General features: G+C 34.4%; 1 protein-coding gene across 1 annotated transcript in view; it reads left to right on the top strand.

The window, feature by feature from the left end:
• LOC127728961 (mucin-5AC-like) overlaps positions 1–19,653 on the top strand; it is a 243,755-nt gene that overhangs the window by 118,986 nt on the left and 105,116 nt on the right. The window contains exons 36-39 of the mRNA XM_052236541.1: positions 9,630–9,983; positions 14,838–14,885; positions 15,306–15,680; positions 18,694–19,032. Of these exons, the coding sequence (XP_052092501.1) occupies positions 9,630–9,983; positions 14,838–14,885; positions 15,306–15,680; positions 18,694–19,032 (1,116 nt within the window). The remainder of the gene's footprint in view (positions 1–9,629; positions 9,984–14,837; positions 14,886–15,305; positions 15,681–18,693; positions 19,033–19,653) is intronic.

Raw genomic sequence — 19,653 nt, 5'->3', positions numbered from 1 at the left:
TTTGTACTAACATGAACAACATGAGGGGTGCCACTTGTGGTGCAAGGATTTGCTTGCCTTTCTGGAGCACCTGATATAACCCAGTTTTTGATGGGGTTCATGTTGCTCAGTCTTTAGTTTTCTATGTTGTGTTTCCTAAACTGTTGTTTGTCTGTTTCGATTTTTGATTTTGAATGTCCCTTTATTACTGTGTTTTTTATACCACCCTTCAAGTTATATCTACCTTGACATTATAATTTATGGCAATCCTTGAGTAATTTGATAATAACGAGATGTATAATTATTTAGGGAAATGACTTTCTTATAGAATTTTTAATTGTTAATAAGAAGTCTTACTTTTCTTCAAAGTTATTACTCAGTATTGCTTGTAGTTATTTGAAATGTAGTAGATGCTCATTACACAAAGACATTAGACAAGCCTTAAAATTCTAGTAAAATTCCATTAAATAAAAACTTTATAGATGCTTCATTAGATTTTACCATATGACTGATTGATTATTGGTTGCTTCACGTTCAGTGGCTTTTTTATCATATGAAAGGGAATATACGATTCACAACCTCCACCAATAAAAACATAATTACACCTAATATAATTTTTTTAGCTCACCGTTCTGAAGGAACTGTGAGCTTTTGCCATCACTTGGCGTCCTTCGTCGTCCCAGGCGTCCGTTGTCGTCGTCCGTCTGGTGTAAACTTACTTTCAAACATCTTCTCCTCTAAAACCACTGGATCAATTCCAACCAAACTTAAGCTGAATGATCCTTAGAGTATCTAGAATAAATTTTGTGTTTTATTTTCTGTTTCGTTAAAAACATGGCCGCCATGGCTAAAAATAGAACATATGGGTAAAATGCAGTTTTGGGTTTATATCTCAAAAACCAAAGCATTTAGAGCAAATCTGACATGGATAAAAATGTTCATTAGGTCAAGTTCTATCAGCCCTGAAATTTTCAGATGAATCTAACAACCAATTGTTGGGTTGCTGCCACTAAATTGGTAATTATAAGGAATTTTTGCAGTTTTTGGTTATTATCTTGAATATTATTATAGATAAAGATAAACTGTGAACAGCAAAAATGTTCAGCAAAGTAAGATCTAGAAATAAATTTTATATTACCAAAATTGTCAATTGACCCCTTAAGGAGTTATTGCCCTTTAAGGACAATTTCATACAATTTGTTTATCATGTTTTCTAACTTTAAAAAAATCTTCTCCTCTGAAACTACTGAACAAATTCCAACCAAACTTAAGCTGAATGATCCGTAGGGTATCTAGAATAAACTTTTTGTTTTTTTTTTCTGTTCCTTAAAAAACATGGCCGCCTTGGCTAAAAATAGAACATAGGGGTAAAATGTAGTTTTGGGTTTATATCTCAAAAACTAAAAGCATTTAGAGCAAATCTGACTATGGGGTAAAAATGTTCATTAGGTCAAGATCTGTCAGTCCTAAATTTTCAGATGAATCTAACAACCCATTGTTGGGTTGCTTCCACTAAATTGGTAATTTTAAGGAAATTTGGTTATTATCTTGACCAAAATTGTCAATTGACCCCTTAAGGAGTTATTGCCCTTTAAGGACAATTTTACACAATTTGTTTATCATGTTTTTAACTTTAAAAAAACTTCTCCTCTGAAACTACTGAACCAAATTAAACCAAATTTAAGCTGAATTATTCTTAGGTTATCTAAAATATAGTTAGTGTTTTATTTTCTGTTTCCTCAGAAAACATGGCCGCCATGGCTAAAAATAGAACATAGGGTAAAATGCAGTTTTTGACTTATATCTCAAAAACTAAAGCATTTAGAGCAAATCAGATAAGAAGTTAAAGTATTCATTAGGTCAAGGTCTACCTGCCCTGAAATTATCAGCCAAATCGGGTGTCTGATTTTTAGGTTATTGTCCCTGAATTGATGATTTTAAGGAAATTTTGCAGTTTTCGGTTATTATCTTGAATATTATTATATATAAAGATAAACTGTAAACAGCAAAAATGTTCAGCAAAGTAAGATCTACAAATAAGTTTTATGACCAAAATTGTCAATTGACCCCTTAAGGAGTTATTGTCCTTTAAAGACAATTTTTCACAATTTGTTCATCTAATCTAGTTTGCTTACTTTAAAAAACCTTCTCCTTTGAAACTGCTGAATCAATTTCAGCCAAAATTGGGCTGAATGAGTTTCAGAGTATCTTGTATAAATTTTGTATTTTATTTCCTTGTACGTCAATTAACAAAGCCACTATGGCTAAATGGAACATAGGGGTAAAATGCATTTTTTTGCTTTTGAAGAAAATATGACAGATACAAAGAACATTTAAGTGGCATTTTTAAGCCACTCATTAATATATATTGAAAAGCAAAAATAATCATTGATGAAAGATTTAAGCAAAAAATTACAGGTGAGCGATTCATGCTCTTGAGAGCCTCTTGTTTTTAGCTCACCTGGCCCAAAGGGCCAAGTGAGCTTTTCTCATCACTTGGCGTCCGTCGTCCGTCGTCGTCGTTAACTTTTTACATTTTGAACTTCTTCTAGAGAACCACTTAATGGAATGAAACCAAACATGGCATGAATGTTCCTTATGAGGTGCTGACCAAGTGTTGTTACTTTGTAGCAGATCCATCATCCAAGATGGCTGCCAGCGGGGGATTTAGTTTAACATAGGACCCTATGGGAAATACATACAAATGTCTTCTTTTAGAGAACCACTAAATGGAATGAAACCAAACATGGTATGAATGTTCCTAATGAAGTGCTGATCGTGTGTTGTTACTTTGAAGCCGATCCATAATCCAAGATGGCCGACAGCGGGGGACTTAGTTTAACATAGGACCCTATGGGAAATACATACAAATGTCTTCTTTTAGAGAACCACTGAATGGATTGAAACCAAACATGACATGAATGTTCCTTATGAGGTACTGACGGAGTGTTGTTACTTTGAAGCCGATCCATAATTCAAGATGGCCGACATGGGGGGGGGGGGGATAATTTAACATAGGACCCTATGGGAAATACATACAAATGTCTTCTTTTAGAGAACCACTGAATGGAATGAAACCAAACATGGCATGAATGTTCCTTATGAGGTGCTGACCAAGTGTTGTTACTATGAAGCCGATCGATAATCCAAGATGGCCGCCAGCGGGGGACTTAGTTTAACATAGGACCCAATGGGAAATACATACAAATGTCTTCTTTTAGAGAACCACTGAATGGAATGAAACCAAACATGACATGAATGTTCCTTATGAGGTGCTGACCAAGTGTTGTTACTTTAAAGCTGATCCATCATCCAAGATGGCCGCCAGCGGGGGACTTAGTTTAACATAGGACCCTATGGGAAATACATACAAATGTCTTCTTTTAGAGAACCACTGAATGGAATGAAACCAAACTTGGCATGAATGTTCCTTATGAGGTGCTAACCGAGTGTTGTTACTATGAAGCCGATCCATAATCCAAGATGACCACCAGCGGGGGACTTAGTTTAACATAGGACCCTACGGGAAATACATACAAATGTCTTCTTTAAGAGAACCACTGATTGGAATGAAACCAAACATGGCATGAATGTTCCTTATGAGGTGCTGACCAAGTGTTGTTACTATGAAGCTGATCCATAATCCAAGATGGCCGCCAGCGAGGGACTTAGTTTAACATAGGACCCTATGGGAAATACATACAAATGTCTTCTTTTAGAGAACCACTGAATGGAATGAAACCAAACATGACATGAATGTGCCTTATGAGGTGCTGACCAAGTGTTGTTACTTTGAAGCTGATACATCATTCAAGATGGCCGCCAGCGGGGGACTTAGTTTAATATAGGACCCTATGGGAAATACATACAAATGTCTTCTTTTAGAGAACCACTGAATGGATTGCAACCAAACATGACATGAATGTTCCTTATGAGGTGCTGACGGAGTGTTGTTACTTTGAAGCCGATCCATAATTCAAGATGGCCGACATGGTTGGGGGGGATAATTTAACATAGGACCCTATGGGAAATACATACAAATGTCTTCTTTTAGAGAACCACTGAATGGAATGAAACCAAACATGGCATGAATGTTCCTAATGAGGTGCTGACCAAGTGTTGTTACTATGAAGCCGATCCATAATCCAAGATGGCCGCCAGTGGGGGTCTTAGTTTAACATAGGACCCAATGGGAAATACATACAAATGTCTTCTTTTAGAGAACCACTGAATGGAATAGAACCAAAAATGACATGAATGTTTCTTATGAGGTGCTGACCAAGTGTTGTTACTTTGAAGCTGATCCATCATCCAAGATGGCCGCCAGCGGGGGACTTAGTTTAACATAGGACCCTATGGGAAATACATACAAATGTCTTCTTTTAGAGAACCACTGAATGGAATGAAACCAAACTTGGCATGAATGTTCCTTATGAGGTGCTGACGGAGTGTTGTTACTATGAAGCCGGTCCATCATCCAAGATGACCACCAGCGGGGGACTTAGTTTAACATAGGACCCTATGGGAAATACATACAAATGTCTTCTTTTAGAGAACCACTGATTGGAATGAAACCAAACATGGCATGAATGTTCCTTATGAGGTGCTGACCAAGTGTTGTTACTATGAAGCTGATCCATAATCCAAGATGGCCGCCAGCGAGGGACTTAGTTTAACATAGGACCCTATGGGAAATACATACAAATGTCTTCTTTTAGAGAACCACTGAATGGAATAAAACCAAACATGACATGAATGTGCCTTATGAGGTGCTGACCAAGTGTTGTTACTTTGAAGCTGATACATCATTCAAGATGGCCGCCAGCGGGGGACTTAGTTTAATATAGGACCCTATGGGAAATACATACAAATGTCTTCTTTTAGAGAACCACTGAATGGATTGAAACCAAACATGACATGAATGTTCCTTATGAGGTGCTGACGGAGTGTTGTTACTTTGAAGCCGATCCATAATTCAAGATGGCCGACATGGGGGGGGGGGGGGGGTAATTTAACATAGGACCCTATGGGAAATACATACAAATGTCTTCTTTTAGAGAACCACTGAATGGAATGAAACCAAACATGGCATGAATGTTCCTTATGAGGTGCTGACCAAGTGTTGTTACTATGAAGCCAATCCATAATCCAAGATGGCCGCCAGCGGGGGACTTAGTTTAACATAGGACCCAATGGGAAATACATACAAATGTCTTCTTTTAGAGAACCACTGAATAGAATGAAACCAAACATGACATGAATGTTCCTTATGAGGTGCTGACCAAGTGTTGTTACTTTGAAGCTGATCCATCATCCAAGATGGCCGCCAGCGGGGGACTTAGTTTAACATAAGACCCTATGGGAAATACATACAAATGCTTCTTCTAGAGGTGCACTGAATGGAATGAAACCAAGCATGGCATAAATGTTTCTTATGAGGTGCTGATAAAGTGTTGCTACTTTGTTGCCGATTTACTGTTCAAGATGGCCACCAGGATTTTTTATTAAATTACAGGACCAATATTAAACCAAATTTGGCCTCACTCATTATTAGAGTATCTGTTATGATTTTAATCTATTTTTACATGATTTCTAAAAACAATGTAGAATCAGGTGAGCGACACAGGCTCTTGAGAGCCTCTAGTTTTACATCACATCAATGAAAAGTTGTTGCATCATATATTTCTGTGTCTAGATAGAGAGGTAAAACTGTAACAGTGTGGACAACGGCAATACATATCTAATTAATAATACTGAATCATTTACCTTTAACTTTTTTTTCATCAGCTTTCGATAACAATAATTTCATGCTCACACAGTCTGTCAGAGGCCTTCCAGTTGGGATTTAAATAATCACTTGTTACACATTTCAATACATAAAATGAAACTTTCTTTTCACAAAATTTTAAAAGAATTTGTTTTAAATATTCTTTATATCAGCACACCCAACAGTTTCAGTTTAAAGAATCATAAATGTTCAGAGCAAATATCATCAAATAATCGAAAACTACATATACAAAACTTTAAGTTGATGGGATTATTTTACAAAATATCTTACTAGAAAAAAATAGTCCCACATAGGGATCATTTAAGAGTAACCTACCATTTATTCAATGCTTAATATTTGTTTGTAAAAAGAGCTCTGGACAATGAAAAAAAAAGTTTTCTTCCTTGAGACTGAATATTTTCGCATGGATCACCATTTGAATCATTCAGTCATATAGAAGACTAATATGATCAGATTGCCTTGGATATTCAAGTACTTCACAACTTAATTGCCTCTATTTATGTATATATCTGTAGGTGTATGTAAATAACTAAAAGACTTTTCTGTTTGCATAAGGCTTTTATATAAAGGGGAAACCCTTACAAGTGTGTTTGATCCTTTTTAGCTCACCTGGGCCAATAGGCTAAGTGAGCTTTTCTCTTTTACAAAAATCTTCTCCTCTGAAACTACTGGGCCAAATTTAACCATACTTGGCCACCATCATTACTGGAGTATCTAGTTTACAAAATGTGTCCGATGACCCTGCCTGCCAACCAAAATGGCCGCCATTGCTAAAAATAGAACATAGGGGTAAAATGCAACTTTTGTCTACTATTTTGAAAACCATTATAAATAGAGAAAATCTGACAAGGCAGAAATGTTCAGAATAATGAGCTCTACCAATTGTCCATATACTTCAAAACTGGCAGACGATTCCTTATAGGAGTTATTACCCTTAAATGACAAATTTTACCAATTTTTTAGCTCACCTGGCCCAAAAGGGCCAAGTGAGCTTTTCTCATCACTTGGCGTCTGTCGTCGTCGGTTAACTTTTACAAAAATCTTCTCCTCTGAAGCTACTGGGCCAAATACAACCAAACTTGGCCTAAATCATCCTTAGGGTATCTAGTTCAAAAAATGTATCCGATGACCCTGGTCATCAACCAAGATGGTCGCCATGGCTAAAAATAGAATATGGCTTATATCTCTGAAATTAAAGCATTTAGAGCAAATCTGACATGGGGTAAAAATGTTCATCAGGTCAAGATCTATCTGCACTGAAATTTGCAGACACATCAGAAAACCCGTTGTTGGGTTAACGTTGCTGCCCCTGAATTGGTAATTTTAAGAAAATTTTGCAGTTTTTTGTTTTTATCTTAAATATTATTATAGATAGAGATAAACTATAAACAGCAATAATGTTCAGCAAAGTACGATCACAAATAAGTCAATATGACCCCTTAAAGAGTTATTGCCCTTTATAGTCAATTTTTTCGTAAATTTTTGTAATCTTTTACAAAAATCTTCTCTACCTAATCTACTGGGCCAAATAGAATTAAATTTAGCCACAATTTTCAATAGGGTATCTTGTTTGAAAAAAATGTATCGGATGACCCTGTCATCCAACCAACATGGCCGCCATGGCTAAAATAGAAGTCTAAGGGAAAATTGTAAAAAAAACAGTTTCAAATGGTCACAACTTGAAAACTAATTTAAATAATGATAAGGGGTCTTCAGTAACTATTGCAAGACCTGAAAATTGATAAAAATTATAATAGATAATTATACACTTTAAATCACAAAAATGATCAGCAAGTCAAGATCTATTAACAAGTAAGATTTTGCTGATATAGTAAGTAGACTGTCACTCTTTATAGGAGTGATTGTCCTTAAATGAGGATTTTTTTTACCCTCTTTTGTGTTTTGGGCAAAAACTTTAGAAGATAGAGAGAAACTAAACAGACTAAATGATCAGCAAAACAGAGATTTTTGTCATGAATTCTATTATAGTCTATAATGTTGGAGAGTGTCTTTTGTTGAATATGTACATAGACCAAGGTGAGCAACACAGGCTCTTTAGAGCCTCTATTTGTCTCTTTGACCAAAGATAGTTAGTCATAAATCAAACTGCAGTACTCGTCGAATCTGGTTCTTTTACTTACAAAAGTTACGTTCATGTAAAACAATTCTATTGTTGAAGAATGTATGTTGCCCATTTTTGATTTTTTGTTGTTTGTTCATGCCTCATTGACTTTAAAGCCATTACTGAATCCCCCCTTTCTTCATATTTAAAAGCATACCAGATGACATTAATATCACAAAATAACTGAGTTAAATTAACAACAGATAAAAGAAAAGGAACAGCGCTTTTATTGTTGATATTGATCTCGAAGTCACAATTTGGTCTTTGTAAAGATATTGTGAATCAAAAACAAACATTAAAAATGAATGAATAAATTAAAAAAATCAAAATAAGATACAATAAAAATAAACCATTAGAATGTTTATATTGGAAAAAAGTAATGTTGTGTAAATTATAACAATTATTTCAATTTAAATCCATAGTATTAAAGCTGTTGCTTCCTAAATTTCCACTGCGAGCAAATTTGGACCACATGCTTTAAATTAATTTCCTTGTTCTAGATGTGGTTATGCTGTTGGTTCAAAAATACAAAACAGTTTAAAAAAAATCTTGTTCTTGTATGATGTTGAAAAACATTGTTTATTTCAATTAAGTTGAAAACAAAACTGTTTGTCCCAGGAAAAAGTCATGCCCCCATCAAAAGATGAATGATCGTGCCTAGTATTAACATTGCAGCAGGTTGAAAAAGATGACTTGAAACATATAACTTTAATAAGTATGGCTTATATTCATTTAACCTTAAATAAATATATTTATACTGTTCCCTAGATACGAAAGATCTGCCTAATATCATAGGAATGCATTTGTATGGACTTGGATAACTTTTGAATCAAACATCTAAGCTTTTCTTATCAATATAATATTTTATGGTAATGTTTATGCAAAGATTAATTGATTGATTGATTGATTGGAGTTAAGCGCCACTCTTAGCACTGTTGTGCTATTTTGTGACAGTCAGTTTTTATTGGCAGAGGAAGCCGGAGTGGCCGGTGAGAACAACCAATCTTCAGTAGGAAAACTGACAATCCTAGTCAATTAAGATAGTGAATTAAGATTGGAGTCGAGCGCTCCTGCCTCGTGCGGGATTCGAACTCAAAACCTCAGTGTAAATAACTGTGTTGACAGGCTAGTGATACAGTGGTTTGACTACTTAGACTACTCGGCCACCTAGACCCCTTTGTGCTAAGAATATACATTCTTTGTTACTTCATCAGTAGAATAATCACTTGCTACACACAACCATGCATCCATTCTGTTATTTGTTTAATTAATTTTGTACACATGTTCAAGTGGTCTTTGATCCAGTCCGACAGCTCCTTAATTGACCAAACAATAATTCTTATTATACAAACAAACATTTCGTAGTAAAGCCTTTTGGTCTTACAGACATAACTGCATATAAAAATAAGAAGAATTGCATGATTGCCAATCAGACATCCCCCAACCAGTGACCAACAGATGTAAAAGTTAGCAACTATAGGTCACCGTACAACCTTCAACAATAAGCAAAACCCACACTGCATAGCAAAGCTACAAAAATAGGTGTCAGGATGTTGGAAAAAGATTTTATATATCATTGAAAAAAGAAAAACAGATACCACTGAGAATTTATTTTGTATTAACCATTAAAGTGCACTTTATACTCAAATTTGATATAGCCTAACAAATGTGAACACATTAAAAGCTTTAAAAAAAATCATTTTGTTCACCTACATCTGACATGTACTTTTATGTTTACAGTTGCACCAACCAATCTCCAAACACCAACTCCAGGTGTGAACCAGCAGACCACACCAACAGCCTCACCAAGACCATGTGAAAACAGAACATTCTGGTCTGAATGGATAAACAATCATAAGCCAAATTCAGTCGGAGAATCAGAATTTATGCATCCAAAAGAAATGACCAAATTCTGTGCTATTGGCAAAATCAGCAAAATTGAATGTGCAACACTTGATGGTACAGACTATTCTGCTAGTGGAGAAATGGTCACATGTACATTGGATGAAGGATTAAACTGTGATGCTTCTTTGAATGCTCCATTCCCATGCAGTGATTATCGTGTAAGATATGAATGCAAAGAAGTTTGCCTTGGTAAGACATCATTTCTTAATCTGTAATCTTTATTTTGAAATGTAAATCGCCACAAAATGACCCAAAAATATATATACAGTGTTTGCGAAAAAATAAATATCTGAACAGTTTTTATACGCCCGTTTATTATACGCCTGTTTACGGGGCGTATTATGGTATACCGTTGTCCATCCGTCGTCAACATGTCGGACAATAACTCAAAAACTCTTCGACCAATTTGCATGAAACTTTAGTGAATTGTTTATATCTATTGACGTGAGCTCCCTTTTGATTTTTATAAATTTTAAATTTTACGTTTCCGAGTTATGGGGTTTTATTCATTAAAAAAGGGGGATTTTCCAGTTTTCAGACGATCTCAAAAATGCTTTGAGCAGTTTTCTTGGAACTTTGGTGAATTGTTTATATCTATTAATGTGAGCTCCCTTTCGATTTTTTATACGCCCGTTTACGGGACGTATTATGGTATACCGTTGTCCGTCCGTCCGTCCTTTCGTCAACATGTCAGACAGTAACTCAAAAACACTTTCATCAATTATCATGAAACTTTAGTGAATTGTTTATATCTATTGAAATAAGCTCCCTTTCGATTTCTATTAATTTTTGATTTTCGTTTATGAGTTATGGGATTTTATTCATAAAAAATGCAGGATTTTTCCAGTTTTCGAACTATAACTCATAAATGCTTTATACAATTTTCATGAAACTTTGATGAATTGTTTAAATATATTGACATAAGTTCCCTTTGGATTTTTGAAAATATCTGATTTTACATTTTGAAGTAATTGGACTTTATTAATTAAAAAGGGGGGATGTTCCAGTATTTTGGACAATAACTCAAAAACGCTTTTAGCAGTTATCATGAAACTTTGGTGACTTGTTTATACCTATTGAAATAAGCTCCCTTTTGTTTTTTTATAAATTTCTGATATGACATTGTGGCGTTGATGAATTTTTTTAGTTGAAAAATTGTTGAGAACTGTCCAGTTGGCGACGGGCGTATCATGTGCTCATGGCGCAGCACTTTATTATAAATATTAGATTGTATGTTTCCGAGTTATGGGGTTTTATTCATTAAAAACGAGGGATTTTCCAGTTTTCGGACAATAACTCAAAAATGCTTTGAGCAGTTTTCATGAAACTTTGGTGAATTGTTTATATCTATTGACGTGAGCTCCCTTTTGTTTTTTTATACGACCGCAAAAAAATTTTTGTGTGGTCGTATATTGGTATGACGTTGGCGTCATGGTCGTCGTGTGGCGTCGTCCGAAGACACATTGGTTTTCGCACTCTAACTTTAGTTTAAGTGAATGGATCTCTATGAAATTTCACCACAAGGTTCAATACCACAAAAGGAAGGTTGGGGTTGATTTTGGGGGTTATGGTACCAACAGTAAAGGAATTAGGGGCCAAAAAGGGGCCAAAAATAAGCATTTTAGTAATTTCCAGACAATAACTTCTGTGTAAGTGTATGGATCTCTCTGACATTGTACCACAAGGTTCCATACCACAAAGGGAAGGCTGGAATTGATTTTGGGGTAATTGCTTCAAAATTTTAGGAAATAGGGGCCAAAAAAGGGGCAAAAAACAAGCATTTTTCTAGTTTCATGACAATAACTTGTGTGTAAGTGTTTGGATATTTCTGAAATTGTTCTACAAGGTTCCATATCACAAAGGGAAAGCTGAAATTGAGTTGGGGGGTAATTGCCCGATATATAAGGAATTGGGGGCCAAAAAGGGGCCAAAAATAAGCATTTTTCTAGTTTCCAGACAATAACTTGTGTTCAAGTGTATGGATCTCTCTGAAATTGTACTGCAAGGTACCATACCACAAAGGGAAGGCTGGGATTGATGATGTGGGTAATTGCCTCAATATTTTAGGAATTAGGGGCCAAAAAGGGGCAAAAAACAAGCATTTTTCTAGTTTCAGGACAATAACTTGTGTGTAAGTGTATGGATCTTTCTGAAATTGTACTACAAGGTTCCATATCACAAAGGGAAAGCTGGGTTTGAGTTTGGGGGTAATTGCCCTAAACGTTTAGGAATTTGGGGCCAAAAAGGGGCCAAAAAACACATTTTTCTAGTTTCCAGACAATAACTTGTGTTCAAGTGTATGGATCTCTCTGAAATTGTACTGCAAGGTACCATACCACAAATGGAAGGCTGGGATTGAGTTTGGGGGTGATGAATCATAAGGGGGTTCAAAAAATTTTGGGGGGGGGGGGGGATTTTTTTTTTTTCTTTTAAAATTTTCCATTTTAAGTTGGTTATTTCTGATTTAAATTTAAAAGCAAATAATAATGATATGGAAGGAGATACACACCAAACAAGATGTGTTAATTATTATATAATAAGTATTGTGCAATAGCAAGAAATTTTCAATTGCACAGTATTGCACAATAGCAAGAAATCTTCAATTGCACAGTATTGCGCAATAGCAAGAAATCTTCAATTGCACAGTATTGCGCAATAGCAAGAAATATCCAATAGCACAATATTGCGCAATAACAAGAAATATTCAATTGCACAGTATTGTGCAAAAGAAGATACTTCGTCTAAATTGCTTATTTCTTGACCAATTTCAATGGGGTTTTATTCTTGAATTCTTGGGGTTCTTTAATATGCTGAATCTAACCGTGTATTAAGTTTTTGGATTTTGGGCCACGTTTTTAAATTGGTCCACATTGAGGTCCAAAGGGTCCAAAATTAAACTTTGTTTGATTTCATCAAAAATTGAATTATTGGGGTTCTTTGATATGCCGAATCTAACCGTGTATTTAGATTCTTAATTTTTGGTTCCGTTTTCAAATTGGTCTACATTAAGGTCCAAAGGGTCCAAAATTAAACTTAGTTTGATTTTAACAAAAATTGAATTCTTAGGGTTCTTTGATATGCTGAATCTAAACATTAGATTTTTGATTATGGGCCCAGTTTTCAAGTTGGTCCAAATCGGGGTCTAAAATTAAACTTTGTTTGATTTCAACAAAAATTGAATATATGGGGTTCTTTGATATGCTGAATCTAACCATTTATTTAGATTTTGGATATTGGACCATAAAAGGTGAATGTCCAATTTAAAATTTTTAAGTTCTTAAAGAGGTCACATTCATTCTGTGTCAGAAACCTATGCTGTTCAAATATTTAATCACAATCCAAATTCAGAGCTGTATCAAGCTTGAATGTTGTGTCCATACTTGCCCCAACTGTTCAGGGTTCGACCTCTGCGGTCGTATCAAGCTGCGCCCTGCGGAGCATTTTATTTAATTTTAGATTTTACGTTTCTGAGTTATGGGGTTTTATTCATTAAAAAAGGGGGATTGTCCAGTTTTCGGACAATAACTCAAAAGTTCTTTGAGCAGTTTTCATGAAGCTTTGGTGACTGGTTTATATCTATTAAAATAACTTCCCTTTAGATTTTTTATAAATTTCTGATATGACATTGAGGAGTTATGGAACTTTATTCTTTGAAAAAGCGATGGACGTATCATGCGCTCATGGCGTAGCTCTCTATTGAACTTACTTTAAGAATGTTGTATGTTACTTAGTACTGTTAAAAAATGACTTGTCATGAAGGTATCTGTTTTGTATGCTAGCTGAAAATGTCATGGGTTCAAAGATATTCCACCAGAAATTTCCAAGATTTACCAAAACTAGTTGTAGTTCAGAGGTTTTAATTGTGGCCGTTTCAGGGAGCAAATGTTATATAATTTCCTTTTGAACATTTTAATGATATTTTATATAGTTCAAAAGTAATATTAATATGATTGTTTCGATTAGTGTATCTGTAAATTTGTATGTGTTTTTTTTATCTTTTTAATCATTGAATAACTGTCTTTTATATATATATATATAGAAGAACAAAAATTTGCTTCCGCAAATTTGCAGATTTAACATTGTTGTGCTGATATTTAGAGTAATTGTGAATATAATATGTGTTTTCAGCCGTGTATCACCTTCACTGGTGATCCAATGAATGGATCTGTCATAGAGTTGTCACTTGTTTAGATGTACTTATCACAATAATAATTTCTGTGACTCACAGTCTCTTACGATCCTTTACGATAGATATTTAGCTAATCTGCAATCAATTCCATCTTCATGCCTAGTATATCATGTACTGTGTTACAACTCTAGATTCTACTGACGAGTAAAGGTAACACTAGGCCACCGAAAGCTGAATTATAGTTCAATCTAGGTGGGCTAGTGGTCTAGAGCACTGGACACAGTGCAGGCGGTGTTGTCTCGATATCCCAATAGCATGAGTTCGAATCCCGGTGAGGGAAGAATAAAAATTTGCTTCCCCAAATTTGCAGATTTAGCATTGTTGTGCTGATATTTAGAGTAATTATGTATATATATATATATATTCAAATTTTTAATTTATTTATAGCATCAAAAATTCACTGTACAATGAGCTGCAAAAGTTTCTTATCTGCATCCGATTTCACCTGGATAGATGTACACTTGATGAAGCTAATTTGTCTAGCGAAATATCGCGTTGATTTTTTATCGCATTGTAAATATTTTAAACATTTTAATATTTACATACTAAATAGTGTGTTAAAATACCATTGCTAGGCAATTTATAATTTCATTTGTGTAATTGTATTAATCTTTGTACTGATAAATCCACATTCAAATAGATTTGTATTTTATGTGTTGCTATTTTATAGGCACTTATATTTATATATATAGTCTGAATAATAGTCTACGATTTTTCCCACGAGAGCCTGGATCGTTACGAGTAGTGATACACGTACACAATAAATAAATTATATATATATATATACCTGACATCTTCTTTTATTTATACTAATATATTTTATATTATATGATATATCAATCAAATTATTTTAGCAACTCCTACACCTAAGACAACAAATTCTTCATTTCCAATTACTACAGGTATGTTTTTTCTGAAACTTATATTTTTGATTGTACCAAAAATGTTAAAAGCAAATATTTCTTACAAAATTTAGCATTTTCCTGTAATAAACTTCATTTGAATGCCTGTTTTGAGGTGTTCAGTTTATCAAACAAAGAATTTCAAAATTCAGGTCAACACCTCTCATGGGGGATATCCCCCATAAATCAGGCTAGTTGGCATGTCTGATAATTACTGCATTAAGATAAAATACACAATATTTCAAAGTGTTAATGATTATAAGTTGAAAATTAGACGTTTTGAAAATTTAGTCCTTGTCAAAGTTATTTTATGCAAAGAAACTTTATAATATTTGAATTAAAAGCAAATATTATTGAATAAGAGCAGGACAAAACATGTGTGCACTTTAAAGCAACTTTAAATTACATATCAATTGATAGAAAAACCAACACCAAAACAAGGATTTACTGTTACCACAATGGAACCAACATTAGGAACAACACCAACACCTCCCCAACAGAGATGTGTAGTGAGTAAATGGAGTCCATGGATAAACAGAGACAAACCTGACATTGGAGTCTCTGATCATGAATTTATGACCCCAGAAGAATTGAAGAGATTCTGTTATGGAGGGAATGTTACTCAAGTGGAATGTGCAGTGGACAGTGAAAATCACATCCCATATTACAGTAGTGGAGAGAAGGTTGGATATTGCAATAAGGAGCATGGATTCTTGTGTACCAATGCAGATAATTTCCCTATTCCTTGCTCTGATTACAAGATCAGATATTATTGTGATTGTGCCAATGAAACAGGTTAGTGTAGACACTACTTAGGTTTTTATCCCTATTATAGTGAAACATATAATAAAGGTATGTAATATTGAAAAATCATATCTTCCTAATTTGAAAAGTTATAAGTTATTATTTCATGGAGGACATGTATTACCTGTATTTTTTATGTTTAGCTATAAGAATCTTGGACATAAAAAAAATAAATAGGTGTGCTGGTTAAAATGTAGTAATTATTTACATAGGCGATAATGGTAGCCTTTTTGGGTTCTGCATTTTCACTATAAAGAATCTGTTGAAAAAACTGTCAGATTCTGAATTTTCATCACCTTTGGATGTGAATAAAACTGAAAAATACATATGGTACCACAGCTTTTTTGATAGATAAAGGGTACTCTATGGTTTTGGAATTTTTGAAATACCAGTAGTATGAATGAAAAACACCCCTTGCTTAATTTTCCACAGAAAATTTTGCTCATCACAGAAAGTTTCCTCCAAATTTCTTACTATTTCTCCATCAATAGCCAACACTCATTTCTCACTATTTCAATTTTGTAGTCTAATTAACAGGGCAGCAGAAAACAAATTTAATTCTACCTTATTATCTTGGATGTAAAAACTAGGTGGCACCAGTCATCTTTAATTACTTCCTTTTAACCTATAACTTCACTTTCTGCAGTGTCCACAAGTTTGGTAGGATTATGTGGAGTGTTATTGCAGATGTTACAATGCTGCTAAATCACATTAAAGATACCTGTGTGTCTTTGTGTTCGGGAAAACTTAGAAATCTATACTATCAAAAAATGCACAACCTCAGTTTCAGTTTAGGTATTTTTTCAAGTTGCAAGTTTGCCAAGTCTCTGTCTAGTGGTCTAAGGGGTGATTTAGATTCAACGTGTTTGCAACTTTGAACACAACTCACCCCATGGTGTTGCCTCTAGGAACCACTTTTTAGATCACCTGACCTGAAAGGTCAAGTGAGCTTTTCTCATCACTTTGCGTCCGTCGTCCTGCGTCCGTCGTCCGTAAACTTTTACAAAAATCTTCTCCTCTGAAACTACTGGGCCAAATTTGACCAAACTTGGCCACAATCATCATTGGGGTAACTCGTTTAAAAAATGTGTCTGGCCGCCATGGCTAAAAATAGAACATAGGGGTAAAATGTAGATTTTGGCTTATATCTCTGAAACCAAAGCATTTAGAGCAAATCTGACATGGGATAAAATTGTTTATTAGGTCAAGATCTATCTGCCCTGAAATTTTCAGATGAATCGGACAACCTGTTGTTGGGTTGCTGCCCCTGAATTGGTAATTTTAAGGAAATTTTGCCGTTTTTGGTTATTATCTTGAATATTATTATAGATAGAGATAAACTGTAAACAGCAATAATGTTCAGCAAAATAAGATCTACAAATAAGTCAACTTGACCAAAATTGTCAGTTGACCCCTTAAGGAGTTATTGCCCTTTATAGTCAATTTTTAACCATTTTTCGTAAATTTTTGTCATTTTTTACAAAAATCTTCTCCTCTGAAACTACTAAGACAAATTTAACCAAACTGTCCACAATCATCATTAGGGTATCTAGTTTAAAAAACGTATCCGATGACCCCGCCCGCGAACCAAGATGGCCGACATGGCTAAAAAATAGTACATAGGGTAAAAAGCAGTTTTTGGCTCATATCTCTGAAATTAAAGCATTTAGAGCAAATCTGACATGGGGGTAAAATTGTTCATTAGGTCAAGATCTATCTGCCCTGAAATTATCAGACCAATCAGACCACACATTGTTGGATTGCTGCCCCTGAATTGGTAATTTTAAGAAAATTTTGCAGCTTTTGGTTATTATCTTGAATATTATTATAGATAGAGATAAACTGTAAACAGCAATAATGTACAGCAAAGTTAGATCTACAAATAAGGCAACATGACCAAAATTGTCAATTGACCCCTTAAGGAGTTATTGCCCTTTATAGTCAATTTTTTACAATTTTCATAAATTTTGTAAATTTTTGTAAATTTTTACAAAGTATTTTCCACTGTATCTACCGGGCCAAGTTCATTATAGATAGAGATAATAGTAAGGAGCAAGAATGTTCAGTAAAGTAAGATCTACAAACACATCACCATCATCAAAACACATCACCATCACCAAAACACATCACCATCACCAAAACACAATTTTGTCATGAATCCATCTGTGTCCTTTGTTTAATATGCACATAGACCAAGGTGAGCGACACAGGCTCTTTAGAGCCTCTAGTTTGATACTCCTGCTTGCCAATGAGAAATTGAAATCAATGTGATCCACATTATTTCTTCAAGTTAATATGGAGAAGGACATATATATAAATGGTATAACTTATTATTTTTTTTGTATTAATTTTAATATCTTATAGCTGCATAATGAAATGTTACTATGTGTGCATGTGCACACTTGTACATTTATATGTAAACAACACGGTTCTATTGATTTTAAGCTCAAACACCTTTTAAATTCAATCTTTTTCAATATTTTGTAATAAACTTTTATAACATTTATTGCTGAAGTTATTTAAAAGCAAACCAGTTTGACATTAGAAACAATTTCAAAAAGATCAATCCTTGTCAAGTACTATATAACTTATATGTCACCCAGTTGTTCAACTTGTTGTTAGGTCTAACACTGTCGTTAAAATATGATAAGGCATCGTTAAAATTTAACGTGTTGTTGCTCATCTCTACGTTTCAACAAGAATAACAATTTTAATGCTGAGTACTTAATAAGGGATTGTATTTACAGTAAATACTCCTCATGTCATTTTATAACCAGAAAAGTGTGCCTTTCATAGGGAATAAGGCTAGAAGAAAGGATTGCCTAAACATAATTTGTTTCCTTAATTATATATGAAAGTGGCAAACATTTGGGATCTGTTTCGGCTGACTGACATTTAGACAAAAATGAATTTTCTAGGACTTATCTGGACAATATGACTGTTTTTGAAGCGATGATCTAAATATGATACATAATTGATAAAAATTCCTTAAATTTCTTTATAGGTACAAAGAGCCCAACTCCACTGACTACAGAAGCCCCAAACACAAGCAAACTAACTTATGTAAGATGTGCTTGGTCAGACTGGCTTAGCAGTACTTCTCCCACAAATGCACCTACAAGTGGTGACATGGAAACTATAGAAAACCTTAAAAAACATTTTGGATTGTGTCCAAGTATTATTGATATTGAATGCAGAATCAGAGACAATGGTTCTTCTACCTCAGCATCACAAGATTCTGTCACATGTGACATCCAGAATGGACTACGTTGTTTCAATAGAGATCAAGTCAGCTTCCAATGTCATGACTATGAAGTCAGGGTAAAATGCTGGGATGATTCATGTAAGTTAATGAGAAAACTGCAGTAAGGTACATGCATGGTCAAATTATTGTTACCGTCTTTTGGTGTGTATAAAATGCACTCATGCATAGTATTCACCCCCTTTTTCGCCCTTGAAACTTGAGAAAAAAATTTCTTCTTGTGCTTAACACGCAGGGACTTTCTGGAAAAATCCAAACTTGAAACTCAGTAAAATGCATCCATTGAAAAGTGATGTTTTTCAGAGACAAATAGAACTCCAGTACTGGTTTAATACAGGATAATGAAAAAATTGCTGCAGAATAAGTAATTTAAAATTATCGATGTTTGATTCTTTATTGTTTCCACGGATGCGTTTGATTGAGAACAACAGGACGTGTTAAATCGGGAAGTTGTTTAAATGCAAATACAGTCTGTGAATCTTGTACGGAATACGGAATCATTACAAATATTCCTAACTCCACAATAAATACATAAATTGTAATATTTATGTTGATAAATTAGTGCTGATATAAATATTAATCTCTGCTAATTTTATTTTTTGTTTGTTGGTACTCATTGAATCGTTAAATCCTGATTATGACACCCTTAATGAATATCAATTGTTGTCAAAAATTATCAATTGACAGATTAATTTTGTTCCC

This window comes from Mytilus californianus, unplaced genomic scaffold (assembly GCF_021869535.1).
Source record: "Mytilus californianus isolate M0D057914Y unplaced genomic scaffold, xbMytCali1.0.p SCAF_2, whole genome shotgun sequence".
In the NCBI taxonomy this organism is placed as follows: Eukaryota; Metazoa; Mollusca; class Bivalvia; order Mytilida; family Mytilidae; genus Mytilus; species Mytilus californianus.
The sequence above is the reverse complement of the archived record's forward strand: the minus strand, read 5'-3'. Positions and strand labels throughout refer to the sequence as shown.